The sequence below is a fragment of the Monodelphis domestica genome, chromosome 1, assembly GCF_027887165.1.
Source record: "Monodelphis domestica isolate mMonDom1 chromosome 1, mMonDom1.pri, whole genome shotgun sequence".
NCBI lineage: Eukaryota > Metazoa > Chordata > Mammalia > Didelphimorphia > Didelphidae > Monodelphis > Monodelphis domestica.
This window is the reverse complement of record NC_077227.1, coordinates 174,676,716-174,700,056: the sequence shown is the minus strand read 5'-3', so window position 1 is coordinate 174,700,056 and position 23,341 is coordinate 174,676,716. Positions and strand designations below refer to the sequence as shown.

Sequence of the window (23,341 nt, the reverse complement as noted above, 5' to 3'; positions counted from 1 at the left end):
CATTGTACATAGGAATTTGCCCACCTAGTTTGGTTTCTCAGTTTTTTGATCCCAGAAAGGAATGAGTTAAAAGATTACAGAGGGTCAACTAAGTAGCTCAGTGGATTGAGAGCCTGACCTAGAGATGAGAGGGCCTGGATTCAAATCTGGCTTCAGATACTTCCTACTATGTCATGACCCTGAGCAAGTCACTTAACCTCCACTACCTAGCCCTTACTGCTTTCTCCCTTGGAACCAATATATAGTATTATATCTAAAATGGAAGTTAAAGGAGAGGGTGGATTATTTTTGTTTTATAAGAGAGAGATTATGGAGCATGTGCATAGTAGCGTGGCTTCATGGATAGAGAGCTGACCTGCAACCTAGAAGACCTGGGTTCGAATCCCACTTCTGTCTCATATTTGCTCTATGATCCTGGACAAGTCTCTTAACCTTAGTGTGCTCTAAATTACTACTAAATTACAGAGAAAGTGCTGACCTGCATTGGGAAAGGGAGTTTCTTCACCTGGGAATCCAAATACCAGTGAAATCTTAAGTCTAATCCCCATATGTTGCTATCCTGTGCATAGTTTAGTATGATAAATTAGTGTAGGTTTGTCATCTTATCTAATTTTTGCAGATTCAACAGTTCTCCAAGAAGGAGATTGAAGACCTCTTAAGGAAAGGTGCTTATGCAGCTATTATGGAAGAAGATGATGAAGGTTCCAAGTTTTGTGAGGAAGATATTGACCAAATTTTACTAAGGCGTACCACTACCATCACCATTGAATCTGAGGGAAAAGGGTCCACTTTTGCTAAGGTTTGTTCTGCCTACATTAAAACCTGAAAGTGCAGAAGAATGGGAAGGGTTAGTAATCTGTAGAATTTAAATTTTTCAGTACTTCTAAGGACCCATGACATCTATAATATCTTTAACATGAAGCATAAATTGTAATCCCTCTGAATCTTAAGTACATAAGCTACATGAGCTGCTATGGCTGAAAAAAAAAATGACTTGAAAACCAAAGTTGATAGGGTGAAGAGCTTCTCTCACCTTAATTATAATAATCCTTATATAAGCTCATCCCTGAATCCATTTAAAAATTTTTTTTCTTGTTAATATGCATTCTCATTCTCTTTGTCTTTTTCTCTCTCTCTTCTCTCCTTCCCTCCTTTTCCCTCTCACCTTTCCCCTGTTACTACCCTCAAATTCCCAAATTGGCCATGTCCAAAAAATATATATCTTCTTATATTTTTATTCTTGTCACCTCTGACATGAATTGGGTAGCATGCCATCATTATCAATCTCTTGGAATTATGATTGGTCATTGCATTGATCAGTTCTTATGTTTCCTTGGCCCTTTCTTGAAGTCTGTCTAGCTAGGTAGAACTTAATAAAGCTTGTGCTTTGCCAACATTACCTTCAATAACCCAATATCATCTTCACTTCACAATAAAACATTAAGACTTTTTTTTCTTTTTTTTCCCATATTGGGGAGGGCAAGGCATATTTATAAATAAATATCTCTGCTTTATTTCTTCTCTACTGTATTTCCTTGTTCAACAGGCAAGTTTTGTTGCTTCTGAAAATAGGACAGATATTTCTCTGGATGATCCTAATTTCTGGCAAAAATGGGCTAAAAAAGCTGACCTAGACATGGATTTGCTCAACAGCAAGGTGAGTTCTTAATTCCCTTGGACTGTAGTAAGTGGACCTTTGTATTTTAGGATGCTTTCTCAATATTGTTTCTTAATCCATTGAGTCTGGCAAATGATCTGTTAATATGTATGTAGTGTTTCACCAACCTTATGGGGGCAGAGCATGATGCAAGTTTGACTCCCTTTTCTTCTTCACACAGAACAACTTAGTGATCGATACACCACGAGTGCGTAAGCAAACAAGGCACTTCAGCACTCTGAAAGATGATGACCTAGTAGAATTCTCAGATTTGGAAAGTGAGGATGATGAGCGACCTCGATCCCGACGACATGACAGGCATCATGCCTATGGACGCACTGATTGCTTCCGGGTGGAAAAGCACCTCTTGGTATATGGGTAAGAGCCCACTTTGCAGGTAGAAGTTGAGTGGTACATCTCTACCCTACTAGAGTAAAACACTGTGTGTCTAGTACTGGGGAGAGGGAAATCTTATTTCTTCCAAAGTGGAAGATAAGGCTGTAAGAGTAGTATGGTTGAGAATACTCTTTGACTTTTGGAAAAGGTTTGTAGCCAGTCACTAGAACAACATATTCCTTAAATTGATTTTCTCACTTGGAGGAAATATATCTGTTTCTAGGTTAACACATTGAACAAAAGGCTGCATAAAAATGTTTGTGGTTCTTTCTCTGTTTTTGAAGTTGGGGTCGTTGGCGTGATATTCTGTCCCACGGGCGATTCAAACGACGAATGACTGAACGGGATGTGGAGACAATCTGCCGTGCCATTCTTGTATACTGTCTTTTGCACTACCGTGGGGATGAAAACATCAAAGGCTTCATTTGGGACTTGATCAGCCCTGCAGAGAATGGCAAAACAAAAGAACTGCAGAACCACTCAGGTAACTATCACCTCTTCATTTTAACTCCCACATGGCTACCTGATTTATTCCAGATCCAAGGGGTTTTTCTCAGTCCAGGTCTTCCACTATCTGCCTATTCCTATCAGGTTTGTCTATCCCAGTGCCCAGGGGACGCAAAGGGAAGAAAGTGAAGTCTCAAAGTACCTTTGATATCCACAAAGCAGACTGGATCCGGAAATATAACCCCGATACCCTCTTCCAGGATGAAAGTTATAAGAAACATTTGAAACACCAATGTAACAAGTAAGCAGGGGACTTGTCAAAATTTGTTGGTTTTGGAATCATGGAGTGGGAAAAGTTGCTTTCTATTTTACAACAGTGTTACTGAAGTTTGTATTCATTTTCTCTAGGGTATTGTTGAGAGTACGTATGTTGTATTACCTGCGACAAGAGGTGATTGGTGATCAGGCAGAGAAGGTGTTAGGAGGTGCCATTGCTAGGTAAAATTGTATTTCATTTTCTGACGGGGCATTCAAGGAATGTGTTCTACAATTTGTCACTAGAATTTGGCAATTGGAGAGTAGGTTGGGGGAGAGGGAAAATCTTGTCCTCTATACACCTAAGAGGAAAAGGATCAGGAGCATAGAGGCATTCTAATCTAAGGAATTTTTTTAAAATATAATAATTGCTCATAGGGCACCATTTTTGTTAACTGCTCTATGATATAGAACACTGTTAGTTATCTGTTCCCTTATGTCTTTCTAGTGAGATTGACATATGGTTCCCAGTGGTGGATCAGTTGGAAGTCCCAACAAATTGGTGGGATAGTGAAGCTGACAAGTCCCTGCTCATCGGAGTTTTTAAGCATGGTATGTGCCTTTTCTGAAAAATAGGCCCCATCATCCTTCCCAGTTTCCTTTTCTCCTTGCTCAGACCTCTCTTGGTAAAGACTTGTGTCCAATAAAGGCAAGAGAGAATGATCAAGATCCAGATTCATTGGGTTCTCTAATCAGTCTTTAATAAGATAGATGCCAGAAAATGCCAGAAAAACTGACATTCTTGAGTCAAAAACTAATCTCGTGACTTTGAAAGTCATGTTAACTGTTCCAGAATACAATGCCCATTAGTGATATAATATATGTATTGATATATTCATTAAATGTTTGATGAATGAATCTTACTTTTGAAGAAGGACTGCTTATATCCTTAGAATAACTGTGGAAAATGTTTTTCTTCCTGTCTCCACTAACCAGGGTCTCTATTAAAGGGTTGAATATTCACACTCTCATCATCAGCTTGCTCAGTCCATATGGCCACACAGACTTTCAGGAAATTTTTGATGTGTCTTGAACAAGTACTTGTTATAAATCTTAGAATCTGGGAAAGCAGAGAGAGAGAAAATGAAGTCTGAGGGAACATACAGAGAAAAAAACTTGCCCTTTACAACCTTGTTCATTGACAAATTCCAGACATTGAGTTAAGAATAGCCCTTCCCATCTGTTGGATGTAGTGAAGTGAAAACAAGGAGTCCTAGATTGTGTTTTTATTCCATCACTCCTCTTTGACATGACTAGAACAACAAGCCTTTTTGTCCCTCTGTGCAATTTGCATATGAGTTGTATATTGCATCATGAATATATTCTTGAAGTTGGAAAAACTTGGATTCAGATCCAACTTGTGCTACTACTTCTATGACCATTGGCAGTTCATTTAAACTCTTGGCACCTTAGGGAACCCCCAAGTCTATAAATTATAGACAGGTTGCAATCTTTCTCAGTGGAAGAGATTCCCACACCAGTAAAATCATCGGTCCTTACTGTATAGGCATACTTACTAGTTTAAAAAAAAAAGAATAGTGACACGTTTTTCTACCTACTCCATAGGATATTGGGAAGCTAGATGAGATTTTAATCACTTCAGGTATATATAGATTGTATATGTAAAGGGTTGAACTGCCCAGCCCAAAGGCTTGTTCATTCTCATTCCACAAAATATATTGAATGCCTACTATATGCAAGGCATTATACTAGCTAGTTGCAGAAGGTAAAGTTTTCAAAATCCCTAATTCCATTGCTTCTTTATGACCCAGGACAAGTCACTTAATTGCTTTTGGTTCCTCACCTATTAAATAGGAATTATATTACTTATTTATTATTTTATAATTATATAATTATATATATATAAAAAAAATAATATATATATTAAATAAATAAATAATAAAAATATATAATATATATAATCATATATATTATATAATTATAATATAATAATTAAATTACTATTTAAATCTGTCACTATTACCATCATGAAGCAAATACAAAATGCAATAGAAACAATAAATAGAATATTATCTGACAATTCTAACATCAACTATGACAGTTTTTTACACTCTAGATATTCTAAATATTCTAATCATGTGTAATGCAAGTTTTGACAAATGAGGGGACAGCTGGGTAATTCAGTGGATTGAGAACCAGGCCTAGAGACAGGAGGTCCTAGGTTCAAATCTGGCTTCAGCCACTTCCTAGCTGTGTGACCCTGGGCAAGTCACTTGACCCCCATTGCCTAGCCCTTACCACTCTTCTGCCTTGGAGCCAATATTGGCTCCAAGACGGAAGGTAAGGGTTTAAAAAAAAAAGTTTTGACAAATGAAGAAACCTCACGTAGACAAAGAGGAAATCCATATTATCTTTGATTTCTGTGCTTTTCCCATCTAGGCTATGAGAAATATAATACCATGAGAGCAGATCCAGCTTTATGTTTTCTGGAAAAAGCTGGCCGGCCAGATGACAAGGCCATTGCAGCAGAACATCGAGTATTGGACAATTTTTCTGATATTGTAGAAGGGTAAGTGACTAAGCATTAAGTTTAGGCTTTCTCTTAAATTATAATGTCCCTTTCCTTGAGGAACATGATCAGTTTTAAGAAGTAGCACAACTCTCTTAGATGGATCCACAGGAGATGTTGATGACCCTGGAATTTCCTGTAAATAGTATCATCTTGCCATAGAGTGACCAGTCGCATAAAGAGCTTGGCTACCTGAGCCATATGTAACTCATAAGATGACACATGAGTGAAAAATCATAATGTTAAATCTCCCTTAACTTTAAAAACATTCTTGTATAGTAACAAAAAGTGAGAGGATAACTTGCTCTGTTCAGAAGGTGATAGCTTGCTTGAAGGATTTAGGCCAAGCTATCTAAAATTATCCAGAAATTAAAAGAACTGACTAGCTAAGTTGTGGGTTCCTTTTTTTACTAACAGTCTTCAAGAGAATGGAGACATTATAGAAGAGAATCCTTTTGAAGTATAGATTGGACTAAAATGTCTCTGAAGTCTTTTCTAACACCGAGTTCTGGTCTTATAGGTCATGTGTTATATATATATATATATATATATATATATATATATATATATATATATATATATATATATATATATATATATATATATACTCAACCTAAGAATTTTCTGGTTTCTAGTCACATTTCTATTACTTATATCACCTGTAGGCATTCACTTGTTCACTGGACCATGATCCCCCATGATGAGTTGCCATGCTAATACTGAGTCACCAGGCAGGGTAGTATTACTCTGAGCTGGGTGCCAGTGAGTGGAAGAACACTTCTCACATGGAGACCTGAGGGGCACATGAAATAATCTCTGGATTTTAACATCTACCCTACTAGAATTATATGTTTTCAAAGTTACAACATTTTGTAACTCCTGTTTCTCATATCTAGTTACTATATGAAAAAATAAATAGGAATCTTGACAAAGCTCATGAGAGAAATATCAATCTGACTGAGTATGTCAGCGTTAAAAATATAAATAGGAATTTCAATCAAAAAATATAACAGTGCTATTCTCTTGGGTAACCAACAATCCTATATAATAATGTTCATAATCCAGGTGACTTAACATAACTTTTAATGTTCCTCAAAAAAAGAATTAGGTCACTTATTTTTTGTTGGGGTTATCCATCCCTTTTCTTCCAAACAGTTCAATGTACTGAACATGAAGAACAATAAAGTAAAATAATAAAGTTGAAATAGCATGGGAAGTTGGACAGGATGGCCACTGAGATACCTTCCAGCTCAAAAATCTATGATTCTTCTAAGTAATAGGAGTTAAATTTTGAAGAGTGGTTAAAGGAGAAAATGTGGATGGTGAGGATTAGTCATGACAAATTTAAATGCCTTTTTGGGTGGTGGGGGTGCACTAAACAGACTACAGACATGGTTGGTCTAGTTTTCTAGCATGGAATTGATTTCTAAGCAGTGGTATTGATATTTTAGGAAGGGGCAGGGCAAGAATAGCTAGTTGTCCAGAGTCTTCCTCCTCTCTGGATTGATCTTGTATCCTTTGGTCTCAGGTTATGTTATTTTACTCCTACCTTGGTGAGTTAAATAATATCTGTTCTGCATCAGCATCAAATTAAGACCATGATATCTTATTTAATATCAACTATGTCTTATTCAGTTTTCAGTAAATTAATTAATCCCCTAGTTCTAATCCTTTGGGATCTTCATTCCATTCCTGAAGCAATGGAAACCAAATGCCATTAATGATGGTGACTTACTTGGTAGTCTTTGTTCTTCTTCAATAATCTCATCTCTAAGGTGGCTCAGATTGATGTCTTGAACAAAGACCTGGGTATCTGTACTTACTCTGTGAAGTTTTAACACTTAAGACAGCCAGTGAAAAGAATAAAAGTAAGAGTTTTCCAAAAGTCCAAGATCAAGAGAAAACAGGCCCTTTGGAACCTCTCACGGATAATGTAGAGCTATAAATTTTTATTTTTAATTAGTAATTTTCACTAATCTCTCCTCCCTTAAATGTAATCTGATATTACCTTCATTATCAAAAAGAATAGATTTCAGTTTAAGACAGGACTCAAAAATTAATTGCTAGACCAAAGAAAACTGACAGCCCTTATGAAGCAAAATAAAATGGTAGCTGATACTTCGTTACAGCCAAGGTCCCTTGTTACTTCTCCACTCTGACTTATTTGTTGAAACAAGACTTTCTCCCCTTCTCTCAAAGCCAAAGCTAGCACTCAAGTAAGGCTCTGGATTGGAGTTGGTTTACTGCATGTTATGCTTGTTTTGCTAGGGCTTCTTATAGGTCATTAATTCTTCTTGGTTGATTTTAGGGTTGACTTTGATAAGGACTGTGAAGATCCTGAATACAAGCCACTTCAAGGCCCCCCCAAGGACCAAGAGGATGAGGTGAGAAAGAAATCTTTTCCCATTCTTTAATTTTTATGTGCCCTCTCCCTCCCACCCTCCATTTAAATATTTGGCTTATTTCTTCAATTGACCTGCTAAACCATTATGAATTGCATGCAGTATACTCCTTAACCCCAATACATAAGCATACATGCTTTATCCCTGGTTTATGAAGAAAGTTCCATTTTCTTCATGTTCTGATATGGGCCAGTGGGATTTACATTGTTTGTATCTTTCTGTGAATAATAATTTCATTGAGATTCATTCTTGCTCCACTTGATGCCCAAGAGGAGCACAGAGAAAACATTTCAGAATTTCAAGATTTTCCTTTCCCTCCCCTCCTCATTCTCTTGGTGGGATGGGTCTCTTTCTCTAGGGTGATCCTTTGATGATGATGGATGAGGAGATTTCTGTGATTGACAGTGATGAAGGTAACATGAGTTCCCAATGTTCAGTTTTTCATGGGGGAGGCTTGCTAAGGAAGAAAAAAATATAGGAAATATTGTCTTAATTCTCTCCTAGGTCTGGCTAGAATTGTATAGGTGTTTGGGCTTTGGGCAGGTTGAAACTCCAGCCTATCTCCTTTACTGGCCTCTTCTTCATTCTCTACTTACTCTGCTTTGCTTCCCACAGTCCAGGTGACCCAGCAGCCAGGTCATCTCTTCTGGCCTCCAGGCTCAGCTCTAACAGCCAGGCTTCGCCGTCTGGTTACAGCCTATCAACGTAGCTATAAGCGAGAACAGATGAAGATAGAGGCAGCAGAGCGTGGGGACCGGAGGCGACGACGTTGTGAGGCAGCCTTCAAACTGAAAGAAATTGCACGACGAGAGAAACAGCAGAGGTAAATTGGTGGAAGAGGAATGCATTCTAATTATGTTATCTTTATATTGCTTGTCATCCCTCAATTTAATGCCTAATGGAAAGGCATTCTTTTTTTTTTTTATTAATTTAGAATACTTTTCCATGGTTACATGATTCATGTTCTTTCCCTCCCCTCTTCTCTCCCCCCTAAGGGAGGATATTCTTAAGAGCCTCTTACAGGGGGCAGCTGGGTAGCTCAGTGGATTGAGAACCAGTCCTAGAGATGGGAGGTCCTAGGTTCAAATCTGGCTTCAGCCACTTCCCAGCTGTGTGACCCTGGGCAAGTCACTTGACCCCCATTGCCTAGCCCTTACCACTCTTCTGCCTTGGAGCCAATACACAGTATTGACTCCAAGACGGAAGGTAAGGGTTTAAAAAAAAAAAAAGAGCCTCTTACAAAGAGACAGTCTCACCTGCCAAAGTTATAGGACTTTGGGGATTAAGAAACCCACTTTTGAACACAGTTTCTTAGGATTGTCTCCTGAGTGAGGGAAGCCATTGATATACCATGTTCATTATAAACTACTTTGTTAACTCTTCTATTTTTTTGGATACCATCAACAGCCTCTTCAGATGTCTTCTGAAGTATGTTTATTTCTTCTCTTAAATTTTTTTGGCATTGGTGATCTTAAATTGCGAGACTGTAACAATTTCCTGTGCTCACCTGTTAATTGATCCTGATTTTCCTTCTTCCAATGTATAGGTGGACAAGACGTGAGGAATCAGATTTCTACCGAGTAGTGTCAACCTTTGGAGTGGAGTTTGATCCTGACACCCTCCACTTCCACTGGGGTCGATTCCGCACATTTGCCCGCTTGGACAAAAAAACAGACGAAAGCCTTACCAAGTATTTCCATGGTTTTGTGGCCATGTGCCGACAGGTCTGCCGCTTACCCCCTGCTGCTGGAGATGGTAAGTGTGTCTCTAAGGCAAATCTTAAGATGACTAGTAAGAAATGATGAAAGAACTAGCAGTTAACACTTTTTCACTTGTGTCTTCTTGCAGAATCCCCAGACCCTACTCTATTCATTGAGCCCATCACGGAGGAGAGGGCCTCCCGCACTCTTTTCAGAATTGAGTTGCTTCGGCGATTACGGGAACAAGTACTATGCCATCCGTTATTAGAAGACCGATTGGCATTGTGCCAGCCCCCAGGCCCTGAACTTCCCAAGTGGTGGGAACCAGTTCGACATGATGGGGAACTTCTCCGAGGGGCAGCCCGCCATGGGGTGAGCCAAACAGACTGCAATATTATGCAGGACCCAGACTTCTCTTTCCTGGCTGCCCGTATGAATTACATGCAGAGCCAACAGGCAGGGGCACCAGCTCCATCCCTGTCACGCTGTTCTACCCCACTGCTACACCAACAGTATGCCTCGAGCACTGCCTCACCACTGCCCCTGCGTCCAGATGTTCCTACTGAAAAGCTACCAGAGGAGGCAGCAACCCGTGTCCCCAGCCTGGAGAGTCTGGCCTTAAAACTAGAGCATGAGGTGGTGGCCAAAAACAGGCCAACCCCACAAGACTATGAGTTACGGGGAGTCCCCTCTGATCCTACCCCCATGGCTTCCCAAAGTGTTCCACCAGTCAAACTGGAGGAAGAGGATGATTCGGACTCTGAGCTGGACTTAAGCAAACTGTCAGCATCCTCCTCCTCTTCTTCCTCTTCATCCAGCTCCAGCTCTAGCACTGAAGACAGTGAAGATGAAAAGGAAGAAAAACTGAGTAAGTGCATGTTATGGGGTTGTCAATTCCTGGACCTTTTTCTCATTCTCCCCCTTTTTTAATTTTAATTTTTGTTCTTTTTTCTGACTTGTGACTTAAGTCACCTTAATTCCTGAATATATCCGCCTTCCCTCCCCTACTAATTAAGCCATAATTTGACAACGCAGTTTTTTAAAAAGAGGGGAAAAGGCAGTTCAGTAAAATCAGCTAACGCACATCAATCAAATTTGATATTATACAGTATTCCATACCTATAATTCACCACCTCTACAAATAATTTCCCCTTTTTTTCTAAATACATTATTCTTCATGAGATGCTCAGGATTTAATTTGGTAGCCCAAATTAAATTTATCCTCTTTTAGGTTATAATTTGATTCCTCTGTAGTCCTTCCTCCATGTAGTTTCTCTTCCTCCATCTCCACTCATTTTGGTATTTCTGTGTGTCATCTTTAGGTGCTGACCAGTCCTGCTCCAAGCTCTATGATGAAGAAAGTCTCATGTCCCTCACTATGTCCCAGGATGGATTCCCTAATGAAGATGGAGAGCAAATGACTCCTGAGCTATTGCTGCTTCAGGAGAGGCAGAGAGCTTCTGAATGGCCCAAGGTAACAACCTATTTCTAGACCCAAAGTGAAGGGGGGGAAAACATGGTGCTAAATACTGTGATTGGGAGTTAGGAGGTAAAGATGTGAATGGAAGTTCCTGCCCCTTCTCTCCCCCCAAGGGGATTAGCCCTATTATTTCTATAGTATGGTTTGACTGGATTTAGGAGGCCTAGATTCTGGGGACTAGTCTCTCTGCCTCAAAAACTTTGCTTTACAAAGCATCTTAGCCACTACAGAAGACTTGGCAGCACGTTTGGGATCAACTAGTACATCTTGTAATCAGAGCCTGGACTAAAACTAATATTGGTTCTATTTCTTCCTGATAAGGATCGTGTCCTGATAAACCGCATTGACCTCGTCTGCCAGGCTGTCCTCTCAGGGAAATGGCCCTCCAGCCGCCGGAATCAAGAAATGGTGACTGGAGGGTCACTGGGACAAGGCAACCATCTGCTAGATAGTCCTCTGCTGGCTCCAGGCGAATATGGGGATTCACCTGTGCCCACCCCTAGAAGCAGTAGTGCAGCTTCAATGGCAGAAGAGGAGGTGGCTGCTGTCAGTACTGCTGCTGCCCAGTTCACAAAACTTCGAAGGGGCATGGATGAAAAGGAATTTACAGTCCAGATCAAAGATGTGAGCTGAGCACCTTTGGTAAAGGGGAGTAGGGGAAATGATTCTTTGCTTTATCTAATCTCACTAGCTCAACTAAAGCTGTTGAGCTAATTTCACTAAAATACTTCAAAATGGAAAAGCCAAAGAAATGAAGGTCCCTTGGGAAGGATAAGAGGACAGAGAGTAGCTAAAAGGATTGGATCATTATTTGTCTTCCCTAAGAAATGAGTGGAAACTATATTATTTAAGAAAATCATGCTAAGAAAAGGATCTTTTTTAATATTCCAGTCAAGCCATTGTTGTTATTAAAATAATTTTCCTTTTTGCACAAGTGCATATTTCTTTCACCTTTTAAGTTAAAACATTCATCTGAAATAAGATGCATGTTTATCAAACTGAGTAATACTTTTGATGGAAGTCTATAGTTATAGTTAAATTAGTGTTAAAATCAAATCTCTAGTTCATTTTTTAGTCCTCTCACCATGTTGCTCACCCATCCCTTATCTAAGACTCTAGTGTCAGTTCATACTGAAATTTTATTTGCCAAACTCCCAGGGATGAACTCAGTCAATTTGTCATCATCGAATAGAGAGAAGTATCCAAATCTCATTCCAGATAATGTGCCTCTGTGATGAGTTGCCATGCTAATACTGAAGCACTAGGTAGGGCAATGATGCCCTGCACTGAGTGTTACTGAGTTAAACTCCACTTCTCTTATAAGACATCTGAGGGGCACAGGGCCAGGAGATAGAGATATTTCTTTTCCTTTTCTTTTTCTTTTCTTTTTTTAAGCCCTTACCTTCCGTCTTGGAGTCAATACTGTATATTGGCTCCAAGGCAGAAGAGTGGTAAGGGCTAGGCAATGGGGGTCAAGTGACTTGCCCAGGGTCACACAGCTGGGAAGTATCTGAGGTCAGATTTGAACCTAGGACCTACTGTCTCTAGGCCTGTCTCTCAATCCACTGAGCTACCCAGCTGCCCCCTGATAGAGATATTTCTGAGGAAAAGAGGTATGAAAATTTTATGTTATATTCCTCCCTTGTAGTAGGCATTCAGGTGGTCTCCCGTTTCTTAATTATTGAGACATAGGGTGACAGAGTTCAGGTTCCCCAAGGTTTATTCTTTTGTTTGGGAACATTGCCATATTATGTATTGGGTCTCCAATGTGTCTCCTAGGAAGAAGGATTGAAGTTGACATTTCAGAAGCACAAGTTGATGGCCAACGGAGTGCTAGGAGATGGACATCCACTGTTCCATAAGAAGAAGGGGAGCCGAAAGAAGTTGGTGGAGGTGAGTGGACTTGGAACTTTTGTAGGGTAATGCTGAGGTCTCTTGGGGTCTTCTTTCTGATTAAATAAGTGAGGATTGGCAAGTATTGTTTGGGAACACCTACATTCTTCAATTCAGTTTATGGATTCTACTGTCTTTCCTCCAAATAAGAGGATGTACTTATGAGTTGGATTCTGAGTTTGCAGCTGGAGGTGGAGTGTATGGAGGAGCCTCATCACCTTGACGTAGACTTGGAGGCCCGGATTCCTGTCATCAACAAGATCGATGGCACTTTGCTGGTGGGTGAAGATGCCCCTCGTCGGGCTGAGCTGGAGATGTGGTTACAGGGTCATCCAGAATTTGCTGTTGATCCTCGGTTCCTAGCTGTAAGTGACTATTTAAATTCATTCCCATATTTTTTGACTTTACATGAGAAAAATTGGGCATACCAGTAACAAATTTATATTGTTCCCAGTTCACAATTCCTCACCCCTTTCTGAGGAGGATTTCTTGTGGCACTGTACCACTAGTTCCTTTGTAGTTGTATCAGCCACTTTACCTACTACTGTAGAGAAAACTGGTACTATAAGATTATTGGCTCTGTTTCTGCTGCAGTATATGGAAGATCACCGAAAACAGAAATGGCTCAGATGTAAAAAACCCAATAAGGCAGAGATGGGTTGTTTGGGAATGGAACAAGTGCAAACAGTCAATTCTCGGAATGGAAAGAAGGTGAGACCTATTTAGTAATAGCCTGTTTTCCCACTGGACTCTTTCTAGGACTCATTTCCAAGTTTCTCTTATGAACATGGTTCCCATTTTATTCAATAATCTGTTCCTCAGTACATAGCATTTCTAAGATAATTATCTTCCCTCTCTTGCACCCTTTTTTGGTCCAGACCTATGATTTTATTATTGTAAGGATCCTGGTTAGGAAACCCCTGATACTAACACAAATCTGCAACTGTTCAATCAGACATCTACTATGTGCCAACCACTGGGTATAGAGATAATAATGAAACAGTCTCAACCTTCAACTTATATTGTATCAGGGGAAACATAATGTACCCACATAAGTATATACAAAGTAATTTGGGGGTGGCAAGAAACACTTGCAACTAAGGGATCAGGAAAGATCTCACATAGAAGGTGGCTCTTGAGCTGGGCTTCAAAGGGAATACAAAATTCAGGGAGGCCAATTAAAGAAGGAAGTTCATTCCAGGCAAAGGAAATGGCCTATGCAAAAGCATGGAGATGTGAAGAGAAATGTTGTGTCTGAGGAATTAAAATAAGACCAGTTTGGCTGGCTAAAAGACAGTATACTGTGTAACATGATTGGAGCCAGTTTGTGAAAGACTTTTAAATGCTAAGCAGAGGAGTTTTATTTCATCTTAGATATTAAGAGAGAGCCACTGAAATTTATTGAACAGTCTAATGTTATGTTCGGATCTCTGTTTAAGCAACATTACTTTGGTAGCTATATAAAGGATAGAATAAAAAAGAGACAAGGAAATTAATTAAGATTAAGTAACAAGGCCTTAACTAGGGTAGTAGCCATGTTAGTGGAGAAAAGGGGACAAATTTGAGAGAAAGTGTGGAGGTAAAATCACCAACACTTTTTTACTTTGGTAAAAACACCAAATGGATACATGAGGTATGGGAGAGTTAAGAATCAAGGATGAAGCAATGGTTGTGGATTTGAAGGAATGATGATGGTGCCCTCAACAAAATTGGAAAGTTAGAAAAAAGGTTGGGCCTCATGTCAAAATTGTTAAGAAAAAGTCTGGAATATCAAAACTTACTAGGCTATTAGCTTTAACATGAAGCCTGCAGTTATACAAAGTCAATATTTACCTGATCTAGCCATTTGGTCAGAGACCCCACATCCAAAGGCAGTACAATTTTATAGCAGAAAAAGAAGAGCAAGACTGGGGGAGGGGGAGCATATATTTATTCTCAATTGCAAGACTAGGGGAAATGATCACATTAATTAATTTTTTTTTTGCTCCTGAGCATAACATGGGCACATCAAGGAGTGTAGCAATTCTAATATTGAATTAGATTAGAGTCTGTGTCTATCATGTCATCTCATTTTGAAAGTGAGTTTTGACGGCCTCCTGAAAAAGAGGATTTAAAATATCCACAGAACAAGAATTTTCCATTCTCTTGAGAACAGTGGTTTGTGGTTTTGTGGTGATGGGTGAAAAGGGAGTTCCCAGTTGTCATGGGGTCAGAGTAGAAGTTTTTAACTAAAGATGTTTAATTTTAATAGCTATTTCTTATATATATACATTCTACTTTATACTTATGTCTTAAGAGATAACTTTTCTATAGATTATGAATACCCTGAATTTAAATGATTAGCTTGTTATTTTTTCTAAAAGATTAGATCTTACATGAATCATATAACCATGGAAAAATATTTTAAATTAATAAATAAAATCGGGTTGGAATAATGGGGTTTGAGAAATGAGTGATTTCCCCAGGGCAATTCAGCCAGTAAAAGTCAAGAAGTGGCACCTGAGCCCAAGTCTTTCCATTTCAAAGTTTACTATCCACTACCAGCCTCACACCTCCATTTTATACAGGGGGAAAAAAAAGTTATATGAGTAGTAGTTCCCAATAGTATTTTTATGGAATTATAACAGTGTCCTGTCTTAAAACTAAGCCCAGAAACCTCAAAACAAAGTTAATATTAATTCATTGTGACTAAGAAAATGAAAATATACTAAGCATTTACAAGGCTTTAAGGTAAGAATTAATGCCAAAAAAGTTGTGATTCACTAGTAATTTTTCAGATCTTTACTCAACCTGAAACTACAGTTTCTTTGTTATCTTTCCAGGTAGATGTGCAGTTGTCATGGGGGCAGAGGGATACTAAATCTTCAGCTTTCTTCCCATTTTAGTGCTTTAAACAAGTGATTGCAACCTAGGTTTATATTTTGTTGCCTAGATTTGTTTCCACTGTGTTTATACAGATTTACCTTAGAATATGCAGTGAATCTCCCTGAAATGTTGTATGAATCATATAATTTTTCATGGCACAGAAGAGCTTATGATAGAAAAAAAAATCTATCACTGTGAAGTGATAATCATTCTTCTTTTATCAATCTGAATTTACATGTAGAGTGTTTTGTGAGGGTTTTTTTAAGTTGTATACATCCATTAAGTCACCAGTAGGCAAGATCTATATGTCCTAGTATCTAAACTTTTAAGTTGGGAAGGACCTTGGAGAATAACTAATCTAATCTCACACACACACACACACACACACACACACACACACACACACACACACACACACACACAATTTTTTAAAAGGGAATTTAAGCCCAGAGAGAAATTGTTTATTTGTTTGTTTTCATAAAAATACCCAGCATAATATCTTATTCTAGCTGTATTTATTGATGAGAAGGAATAAATAAAAGACTCATTTGAGTATCAGACTTCATAATACAAAGGAGTTTCACGTATCAACCCGTACCAGGAAGACAAAGAGAAAATTATTTGCCCACATGCATGTGCATGTGTGTGTGTATAAATTCACATATCTGTAAATAGAGGGTCCCAAGTTTAATCTTCAATAGCTTAAATTTGCACTAAGACTTGTAGTATACCCAATATATATATTTATGTCATTACTTTTAGGATGGTGATTTTGCTTTTATGTTAACTTCCTCATACCTCACAACCCCTCTAGAATTTAGTAGATAGTTTTTAATATCACCCTCAGACCATCCTAGTTATTAATTTCTCCCAATTTACCTAGTCTAGTCCTCAGAAAATAGCCAGCTCTTCAACCTCTATTAGAAGTCTTCTTACTTTGATAAAAGGAGCAGCTAGGTGGTTCAGTGGATAGAGAGCCATGCCTAGAGACGGGAGATCCTGGGTTCAAATGTGACCTCAGACACTTTCTAAATGTGTGACCCTAGGTAAGTCACCTCCAGTTTGCTATCTCTTACTGCTCTTCTGCCTTAGTACTAATTCTAAGGCAGAAGGGTAAGAGTTTGCAGGGGGGCTTTTTTGTTTGTTTTTTAAAAGCTTTTAGAATTGACCAGAACTTATGTTCTCCCAGAATAGCCACCAGAGAAAGATTTTTGTGAGGAAAGTACCCACATTTAAATATATTATTATATATAGTTGATAAAAGAAAAGGTATGTCTATTGAGTGCCAATTCTAAGAAGTATCACTCCTGCCATCTTTTCTTACCTTAGACATAGCTTAAAGCTCTTCATTTATAACCTAGGCACTTTTTTAATACTGCATACCAATTAAGAGAATGATACTCTTAGATAATTAGTCTGTATTATTAGTGTGTGAATAACAGTGATTGGCATAATTATAAATAAAACTAAGGAATTGGATTGTTATTCTAAAACTTCACTGTAACTAGATATTGTAGAATAGTCAGATCCCAACTCTTAAGTGGGAACATTAAGGTATTCCATTTTTCAAGGTAGGGAAAGGTATAAAAAAGATTATAAATAGAATCTCAGAGTGTATAAGGGAACTTGGAGATCACCTAGTTTAATTCCTTTATTTTAGAAAGGAGAAAACGAAAGCCTACAGAGGTTAAATAAAGTTAGTCTGCCCACAGTTGCATAGTCAGATTTGGAAATGAAACTAAGGTCTTCTGATTCCATATCCATTGCTTCAGAAATGGTTACCAGTAGTCTGATTTTACCCATTTCTGATGTGCTAATGGATAATACTATGGTTAATTCTGAATAATGTTGCCCTTCATATATATAAAAATGACTTTATGACCCATCATGATTCATGCATGTACTTGTACTTGTGTAAATTTATGTAGTAAACCAGGTGAACTCTGGCTTGGTCCCTCTTGTTTTTGTTTTTAATCTTTATTGATATATTTTGTTTTTATATCACCTTCATATCCAAATATATCCATCCTTTGAGAGCCATCCCTTTCAACAAAGAATAAAAAAGGGGGGAAAGTTACAGTTCAGCAAAACCAATACTTCAACAGAGAGAGAGTTAGTTGTATTTTCCATCTTCCCCAACCAGTGCAATAAAGGGAGAGAAGTATATTTTCTCTTTTCTTTGAAGTTAAACTTGATCACTTGGATTACATGGTCAAAAGTCATGATTTTATAAGCCAAGTAGTTGGGTTTGGGGTGGAAGTGCCTCATTAATTTATGAAACAGTAAATCATACTGGCCTTCAAAACTATCAGATTTATGACCTTGGCCTCACCGTGTTCCCCCTACACACACAAACTCTCACGCTCACTCACTCACACTCTCTCTCTCTCTCTCTCTCTCTCTCTCTCTCTCTCTTTCTTTGAATATGCTAAAAATATGACTACTAGAAAGGCATGCTGTGAAGCTTTTGCAAACCAAGAAATCTGTTTTGACTTATTTTTCCTCCTTGTCTCACTCCCTTTTTCACAGGGTCATCTCCCTGACACTATGTTCAACCGGGTCTTACCAGGCCCTGTTGCACCAGACAATAGCAAGAAGCGAGCCCGCAGGGTACGGCCAGACCTCTCCAAGATGGTGGCCCTGATGCAGGGTGGGGGCTCTGGACCCCTGTCTTTGCATAGTACCTTCCAGCATGGTAGCAGTGGCTTACAACCTGTGTCAGCACTAGGTCACAGCAGTGCCACCTCTACATCTTTGCCTTTTGTGCCATTTGTGATGGGAGGCACAGTCTCATCCCCTCACGTAGACTCCAGCACAATGCTTCATCACCAACATCACCACCACCACCATCACCACCACCATCACCACCACCCAGGCCTGAGAGCTTCTAGCTACCCTTCCACGCCAGCTACTACCACCTCTGCAGGCACAGCCCTTAGGTTGCCACCTCTGCAACCTGAGGAAGAAGAGGAAGAGGAGGAAGAAGATGAGGAGGAAGAAGATGAGGAGGAGGAAGATGATGACTTATCTCAGGGCTATGATAGCTCAGAAAGGGACTTCTCACTCATTGATGACCCTATGATGCCAGCCAACTCGGACTCCAGTGAAGATGCTGATGACTGAGGTCCCAGCATGGTCCCCACTGCATTAGTGGCTGTTGAATTTCTTTCATTCACTCTAGCCCTTGGACTATGGAAAAAAGAAAGGGGCAGGAGAGAGATGGGAAAACCCAGGACTTGGGGAGGTGGAAAAGGAAAAAAAAAACTTATACCTAATTGCTCCCAAATATGAGAGGATTGGGTGGGCAGGGGAACTCATCAAATAATACATAACCACTTCCTCATTTCTGGGGAAGGAATGGAGACTGGAGCAGCTGGTGTGCTCATTACCCCTTCCCTGGACACCTCAATTAACAACAGACTGTAGCGCTGGCCCCAGCCTCTGGCGGAGCCTGTTCCTGCTGGAACTGTGGATACAGGCTAGAGGGTCAGGAACTGTTACCTTCCTTCCCCTTGACATTAATAAATTTAAGTTAATCCTTTTCACTCTTCCCCAGTGCTGTTTTTGATCATACCCAGTGTAAAATGTTATTTCAAAGGAGGTAAGGGTAATCATTCTGGGTATATATTAGCCAGTTTCTTAACATTGGTTCTTCTCAAAGCAATTAACCAAGCAGTGACGTGCTGCTTTAAAATGAAACAAGCTCATAGGAGAATAATGAGTCAAATGTGGTTTGGTTTGTCCAGATTATAATTTGTTCCACAGGTGGGGGCAAGGAGCAATTTCTCTGTGATTTTATGGCCCTGGTTTTTGTTTTAACTCTACAGTTTAAACAAGAACTTTGTAAAGGATATAGCCTTTCTTCTTTTTCAAGGTCATTAATGAGTGACTCTGACTCGGGCACTGACTAAACCAGTGAGAAATAATGTAATGACTATTGATTGGCCCCTTTCTAGGCTGGGTTTTGTCCTGCCCTATTTTGACACAATTTTCCCTTCCCATCTTATTCCAATGCTCCATGCAGATGAAGAAAGGGCTGATTGTCTCATCATTCCTGTGGTAGCTTGAGATGTAAGCGTCCCCATGGCCTGGGCTTTATTGGCTCCTGGCGGTCTGCCCCAGACCCCACGTAGGAAAGGTACGATTATTCCTACCCTGAGCACCCCGGCAGCTGGGACCCACTGGCCACTTGGGGGCCGAGGCCTGCGGGAAAGGGGGAGGCGGAAGGTGGGGAGTGGTAAAACCTGTTGAGCTAAGGTCTACCCTGCAGGTCCCCAAAGCCATCATCGGCAGAAACGGTGGCCTGAAGCCCGACCTCGCGTCACAGCGAACCTAGGTTCTTCTTTGCCCCCTCCTTAGTTGGCCACCCTCAGCAAAACGTCGCCGTTTCCGGCCTCCCAATATTCTCTGTAGGGGCGGGACCCTTGAGATCCGCGCGGAATGCGCGCGCTAGCCCATTCACGTGCGGGGAGGAGCCCGCGCGGCCTCTCGCAGTTCTCTCCAGTTCCGGCCCCCTCCACCACCCCCTAGTAGAGGGTGCTTTGGGAGACCACGTGCAAGAGCGTGGATGTAGCGGGCGCGTCACCGCTCGAGTCACGTGAGGAGCGGGCTCGTGCTACACTGCGAAGTCGTAGACTGGAAAACCCCGCGAAAATCTAGGTTTTCTGTCCGCTGCGAATTTCGTGGTTTTTTAAATTTTAGTTAGTTTGTGTTATTAACTACTACATATTCCTATCCTAATACCCACCGGGGGGGAGTATTATAACTCGAGTCCCGGAAGCGGAAGTTGCTCCCCCCTCCCGGAGTCTACACTTCCGGGTCAATAGGCGAGTGCGGGATTCCGGGGCCGAGAGCGGGCGGTAGGACCGGGACCTCGCGTGATTCTCGGAGCCCAAAGAAGAGTCGCGTCCCGGGGCCATGGCGGTGACTCTGGACAAAGAAGCTTATTACCGACGTGTGAAAAGACTGTACAGCAACTGGCGGGTAAGGAAGAGCTCATCATAATCCCCAGGGAGAGCCCTTTTCGCCATCCCATAATGCCTCTGCCTCTCGGCGCCCTTTTTTCTTTCCCGAGAGGGATTTCCTCAGATTCCATTCCTTTCGCTAATCTCTAATCATTCACTGCTATCGGTCCCTTCCCGGCATCCGGCGATGGTCAGTGAGGCCCCCCACCTTCGCACTCTGGCCGCCACCACCATCTTCCCCGCTGGCTAGCCCCGAGTCACGCATAATAATTCTCTCCGTCGCTTCCCGCCCTCTCGTTCTTGCCAGTCAGTGGCTCTCTTGCTCTCGCCAGTGAGTGATCACATTCAACTATCTTTCCTGCAACATTATTCATACAGTCTATCCAGTATCTTCCCAGGAAGAATACAGTGCCAAAATCCCACCTACCCTCGAATGGCTAGGCTAAGGGAGTAGGAATGATGTGAGTCGGTGTGAGCATGTCCATTATTAGAGGACTGGTTTTTGTAATTGGAGAACCCTCCCCCCACCCTCAACTCCCGCCTCTTTTTTTATTTTTGCTACTGCTGGGCTATGTATGTATACTACTCCTAGGGCTGTAACAACACTACATATCTGCTTTCCTAGTCATAGTAAAAGCGGTGTGATCCTTAAAAGCTCATTTATTTTCTGTCTTTTCGGATTTCTCGGACACATGGTCAGAAAAGGTTGTTATTGAGATTTTGTCTCTTGAAGGCTTATTTCTTATAAAACGAGTCTTTGTTGACTTTAAAACATATGCAGGTAAACTTGACAGTAATGGCAGTAATTCTTAACATCTAAGTTGTTAACTTGAGGCCTGGCCTCTGTTTAATAAACAAAATGAAGATTTAGAAAAGACTTTGTATTTTAGTTCCAAGTCTTGAAATTACCATTCATTATTATATGTCTTAGTTTGGAATAAGAGGTTATGCTCCTACCTAACGGCACACCTCCCTTTGCCCCCTAGTATAAAGTGTGCTAGTTATATTTTATTTTAAGACTCATTAAATTTTTATAGACGTGTTTTTTATATTGTCTTTTAAGAGATTCTTTAAAGTGAAATGTTTTTATCTGTATTTCATCTTGAAAATTCATAGTTGATAAGCAGCATATGCCAGCACAAGAGAAAAATGTGAGCATATTCTTTTGATTATGTTTATCTGAACCTGGGCTATTTTATGATTGCAGAATTTATCTGGAGGTGCTATTTTCTAAACGTTAATTTAGGTTGAAGTAGACTAGATACTTTTAAACTGCCAGTGCTAGCCTTTTTCCCCTTCCTCATTATGATCAAAATTGATATAAAAGTTATTTTTTCTAGCATAAATTACAGGTGTTGGTTTTTCATAACTTTTTCTGAATTATTTCATTAATAGATTGTACTAGTTGTAAAATAGTTATTTAAACTTACCTTCAATATTTAAGATAAAATATAATAAATCTACCAAATTTGGGAGATTGGTGGAAATTCAGATTTAGGCATAAAGGATATTGATTATCCCTATCAAGTGCTAGTCTTTAAATCAATAGAGCATAAGCTTCCTAGGGCTTTCCAGTGTTTCTCCAAAAGTTGTAACAATTCCTTTTAACTGTCTTAACTGTTTACTTGGTAACAATTTAAGGGTGATAATGGTGTCATTCACAGGAGATTGGAGCATGTTGAGTTCTGGATAAGGCAAGGACATCATGGAATTTCAGCATCTATGCAGTATATAAAATGTATTAGTTTGTAAAAATATTGACCCAACTGCAATTTCATTACTAGAATTCTGCATGAGTATACTTCTACATTTTCATAACAGTTAATAATAATAAATGGATGCATTAACCTTTTATTTGCAGAGCTTTTCTGTATAAGTCTGTCCAAAAACTTTTATTCATGTCCAACATGTATAAAGAAGCTAAAATCTCAACTTTCATGTCGCTTTTGATCTAATAGCTATTAATCCACATTATTTTATGATTGGTAATTTGGACAGCTAACAAAACAATGTTCATAAAATCTGAGGGAGAAAATTCCTACCAGTTAGGAGGAAAAATGAAATTCTTCCTAATGTAAGTGGTAATGTCTGAGGTAATCTGTAAAAGAAAGTATACACATTTATTCAGAGAGTGGTTGGTTGGGGTTTTTTGTTTTTTAATTTCCATTTCATCCTACCTTTGGTTTTTTTGGTTTTTTGGTTTTGTTTTGGTTTTTTTTTAAGGCACTAAGATGGCTAGTGATAATTTAATGTTGTACAAACCCTAAACCTTCAGCTTCTAGACAGTCTCAATAACTAAAAATTACCTGGAATGAGCTCCCTACCATCTTGCGAGTTGCTCTTGAGCATGCTTATCTTTGAGATTGGTCTTGGTAACTTCTTCGAAAGTTATTTCAAATTGAGGTCATGTAGAGGACCAGAGCAGTTTTTAAAATCTTATTTTTATTGATATCTATTATTTATGGAATGCCTTCATGTGAAATATATCGAGCTATCTTGTGTAACAAAGTTTTTTGTTTTGTTTTTGAAGAAAGGGGAACATGAGTGTAGTGGTACATACCTACAATCTCATCTAGTAGCAACTGTTGGTGGGTCTCTTGAGTGTAGGGAGTTAACTGCAGTACATATAGTCACTATCAGGTGACCACACTAAGTCTTGCATTAATAAAGAAGAACCCCAAGAAGCCAGAAA

General features: G+C 39.7%; 2 protein-coding genes and 2 non-coding genes across 11 annotated transcripts in view; all 4 read left to right on the top strand.

The window, feature by feature from the left end:
* CHD8 (chromodomain helicase DNA binding protein 8) overlaps positions 1-19,226 on the top strand; it is a 62,705-nt gene extending 43,479 nt beyond the window's left edge. For 4 of the 8 annotated variants that reach the window (XM_056810009.1, XM_056810012.1, XM_056810010.1 and 1 more), the window contains 19 exons: positions 620-799; positions 1,547-1,657; positions 1,839-2,035; positions 2,338-2,537; positions 2,660-2,801; positions 2,909-2,998; positions 3,264-3,367; positions 5,216-5,345; positions 7,654-7,729; positions 8,106-8,160; positions 8,363-8,570; positions 9,294-9,502; positions 9,596-10,315; positions 10,770-10,921; positions 11,249-11,551; positions 12,707-12,820; positions 13,006-13,185; positions 13,415-13,531; positions 18,215-19,226. In XM_056810009.1, coding sequence (XP_056665987.1) covers positions 620-799; positions 1,547-1,657; positions 1,839-2,035; positions 2,338-2,537; positions 2,660-2,801; positions 2,909-2,998; positions 3,264-3,367; positions 5,216-5,345; positions 7,654-7,729; positions 8,106-8,160; positions 8,363-8,570; positions 9,294-9,502; positions 9,596-10,315; positions 10,770-10,921; positions 11,249-11,551; positions 12,707-12,820; positions 13,006-13,185; positions 13,415-13,531; positions 18,215-18,808 — 3,882 coding nt within the window. In that variant the 3' untranslated portion in view covers positions 18,809-19,226. Of the gene's footprint in view, positions 1-619; positions 800-1,546; positions 1,658-1,838; positions 2,036-2,337; positions 2,538-2,644; positions 2,802-2,908; positions 2,999-3,263; positions 3,368-5,215; positions 5,346-7,653; positions 7,730-8,105; positions 8,161-8,362; positions 8,571-9,293; positions 9,503-9,595; positions 10,316-10,769; positions 10,922-11,248; positions 11,552-12,706; positions 12,821-13,005; positions 13,186-13,414; positions 13,532-18,214 lie in introns of all 8 variants that reach the window. The other 4 variants (XM_056810005.1, XM_001368912.4, XM_056810006.1 and 1 more) reach the window with 1 other exon arrangement.
* Positions 6,038-6,147, top strand: LOC130456734 (small nucleolar RNA U6-53/MBII-28). Its single transcript, XR_008915778.1, has one exon. It is a non-coding gene; the product is annotated as a small nucleolar RNA U6-53/MBII-28 (small nucleolar RNA).
* LOC130456735 (small nucleolar RNA U6-53/MBII-28) lies at positions 12,154-12,264 on the top strand. Its single transcript, XR_008915779.1, has one exon. It is a non-coding gene; the product is annotated as a small nucleolar RNA U6-53/MBII-28 (small nucleolar RNA).
* Positions 19,227-19,728: 502 nt separating the features above from the next.
* Positions 19,729-23,341, top strand: part of SUPT16H (SPT16 homolog, facilitates chromatin remodeling subunit) — a 28,411-nt gene continuing 24,798 nt past the window's right edge. Inside the window, exon 1 of the mRNA XM_001368886.5 lies at positions 19,729-20,668. Within this exon, the coding sequence (XP_001368923.1) occupies positions 20,603-20,668 (66 nt within the window). The 5' untranslated portion in view covers positions 19,729-20,602. The remainder of the gene's footprint in view (positions 20,669-23,341) is intronic.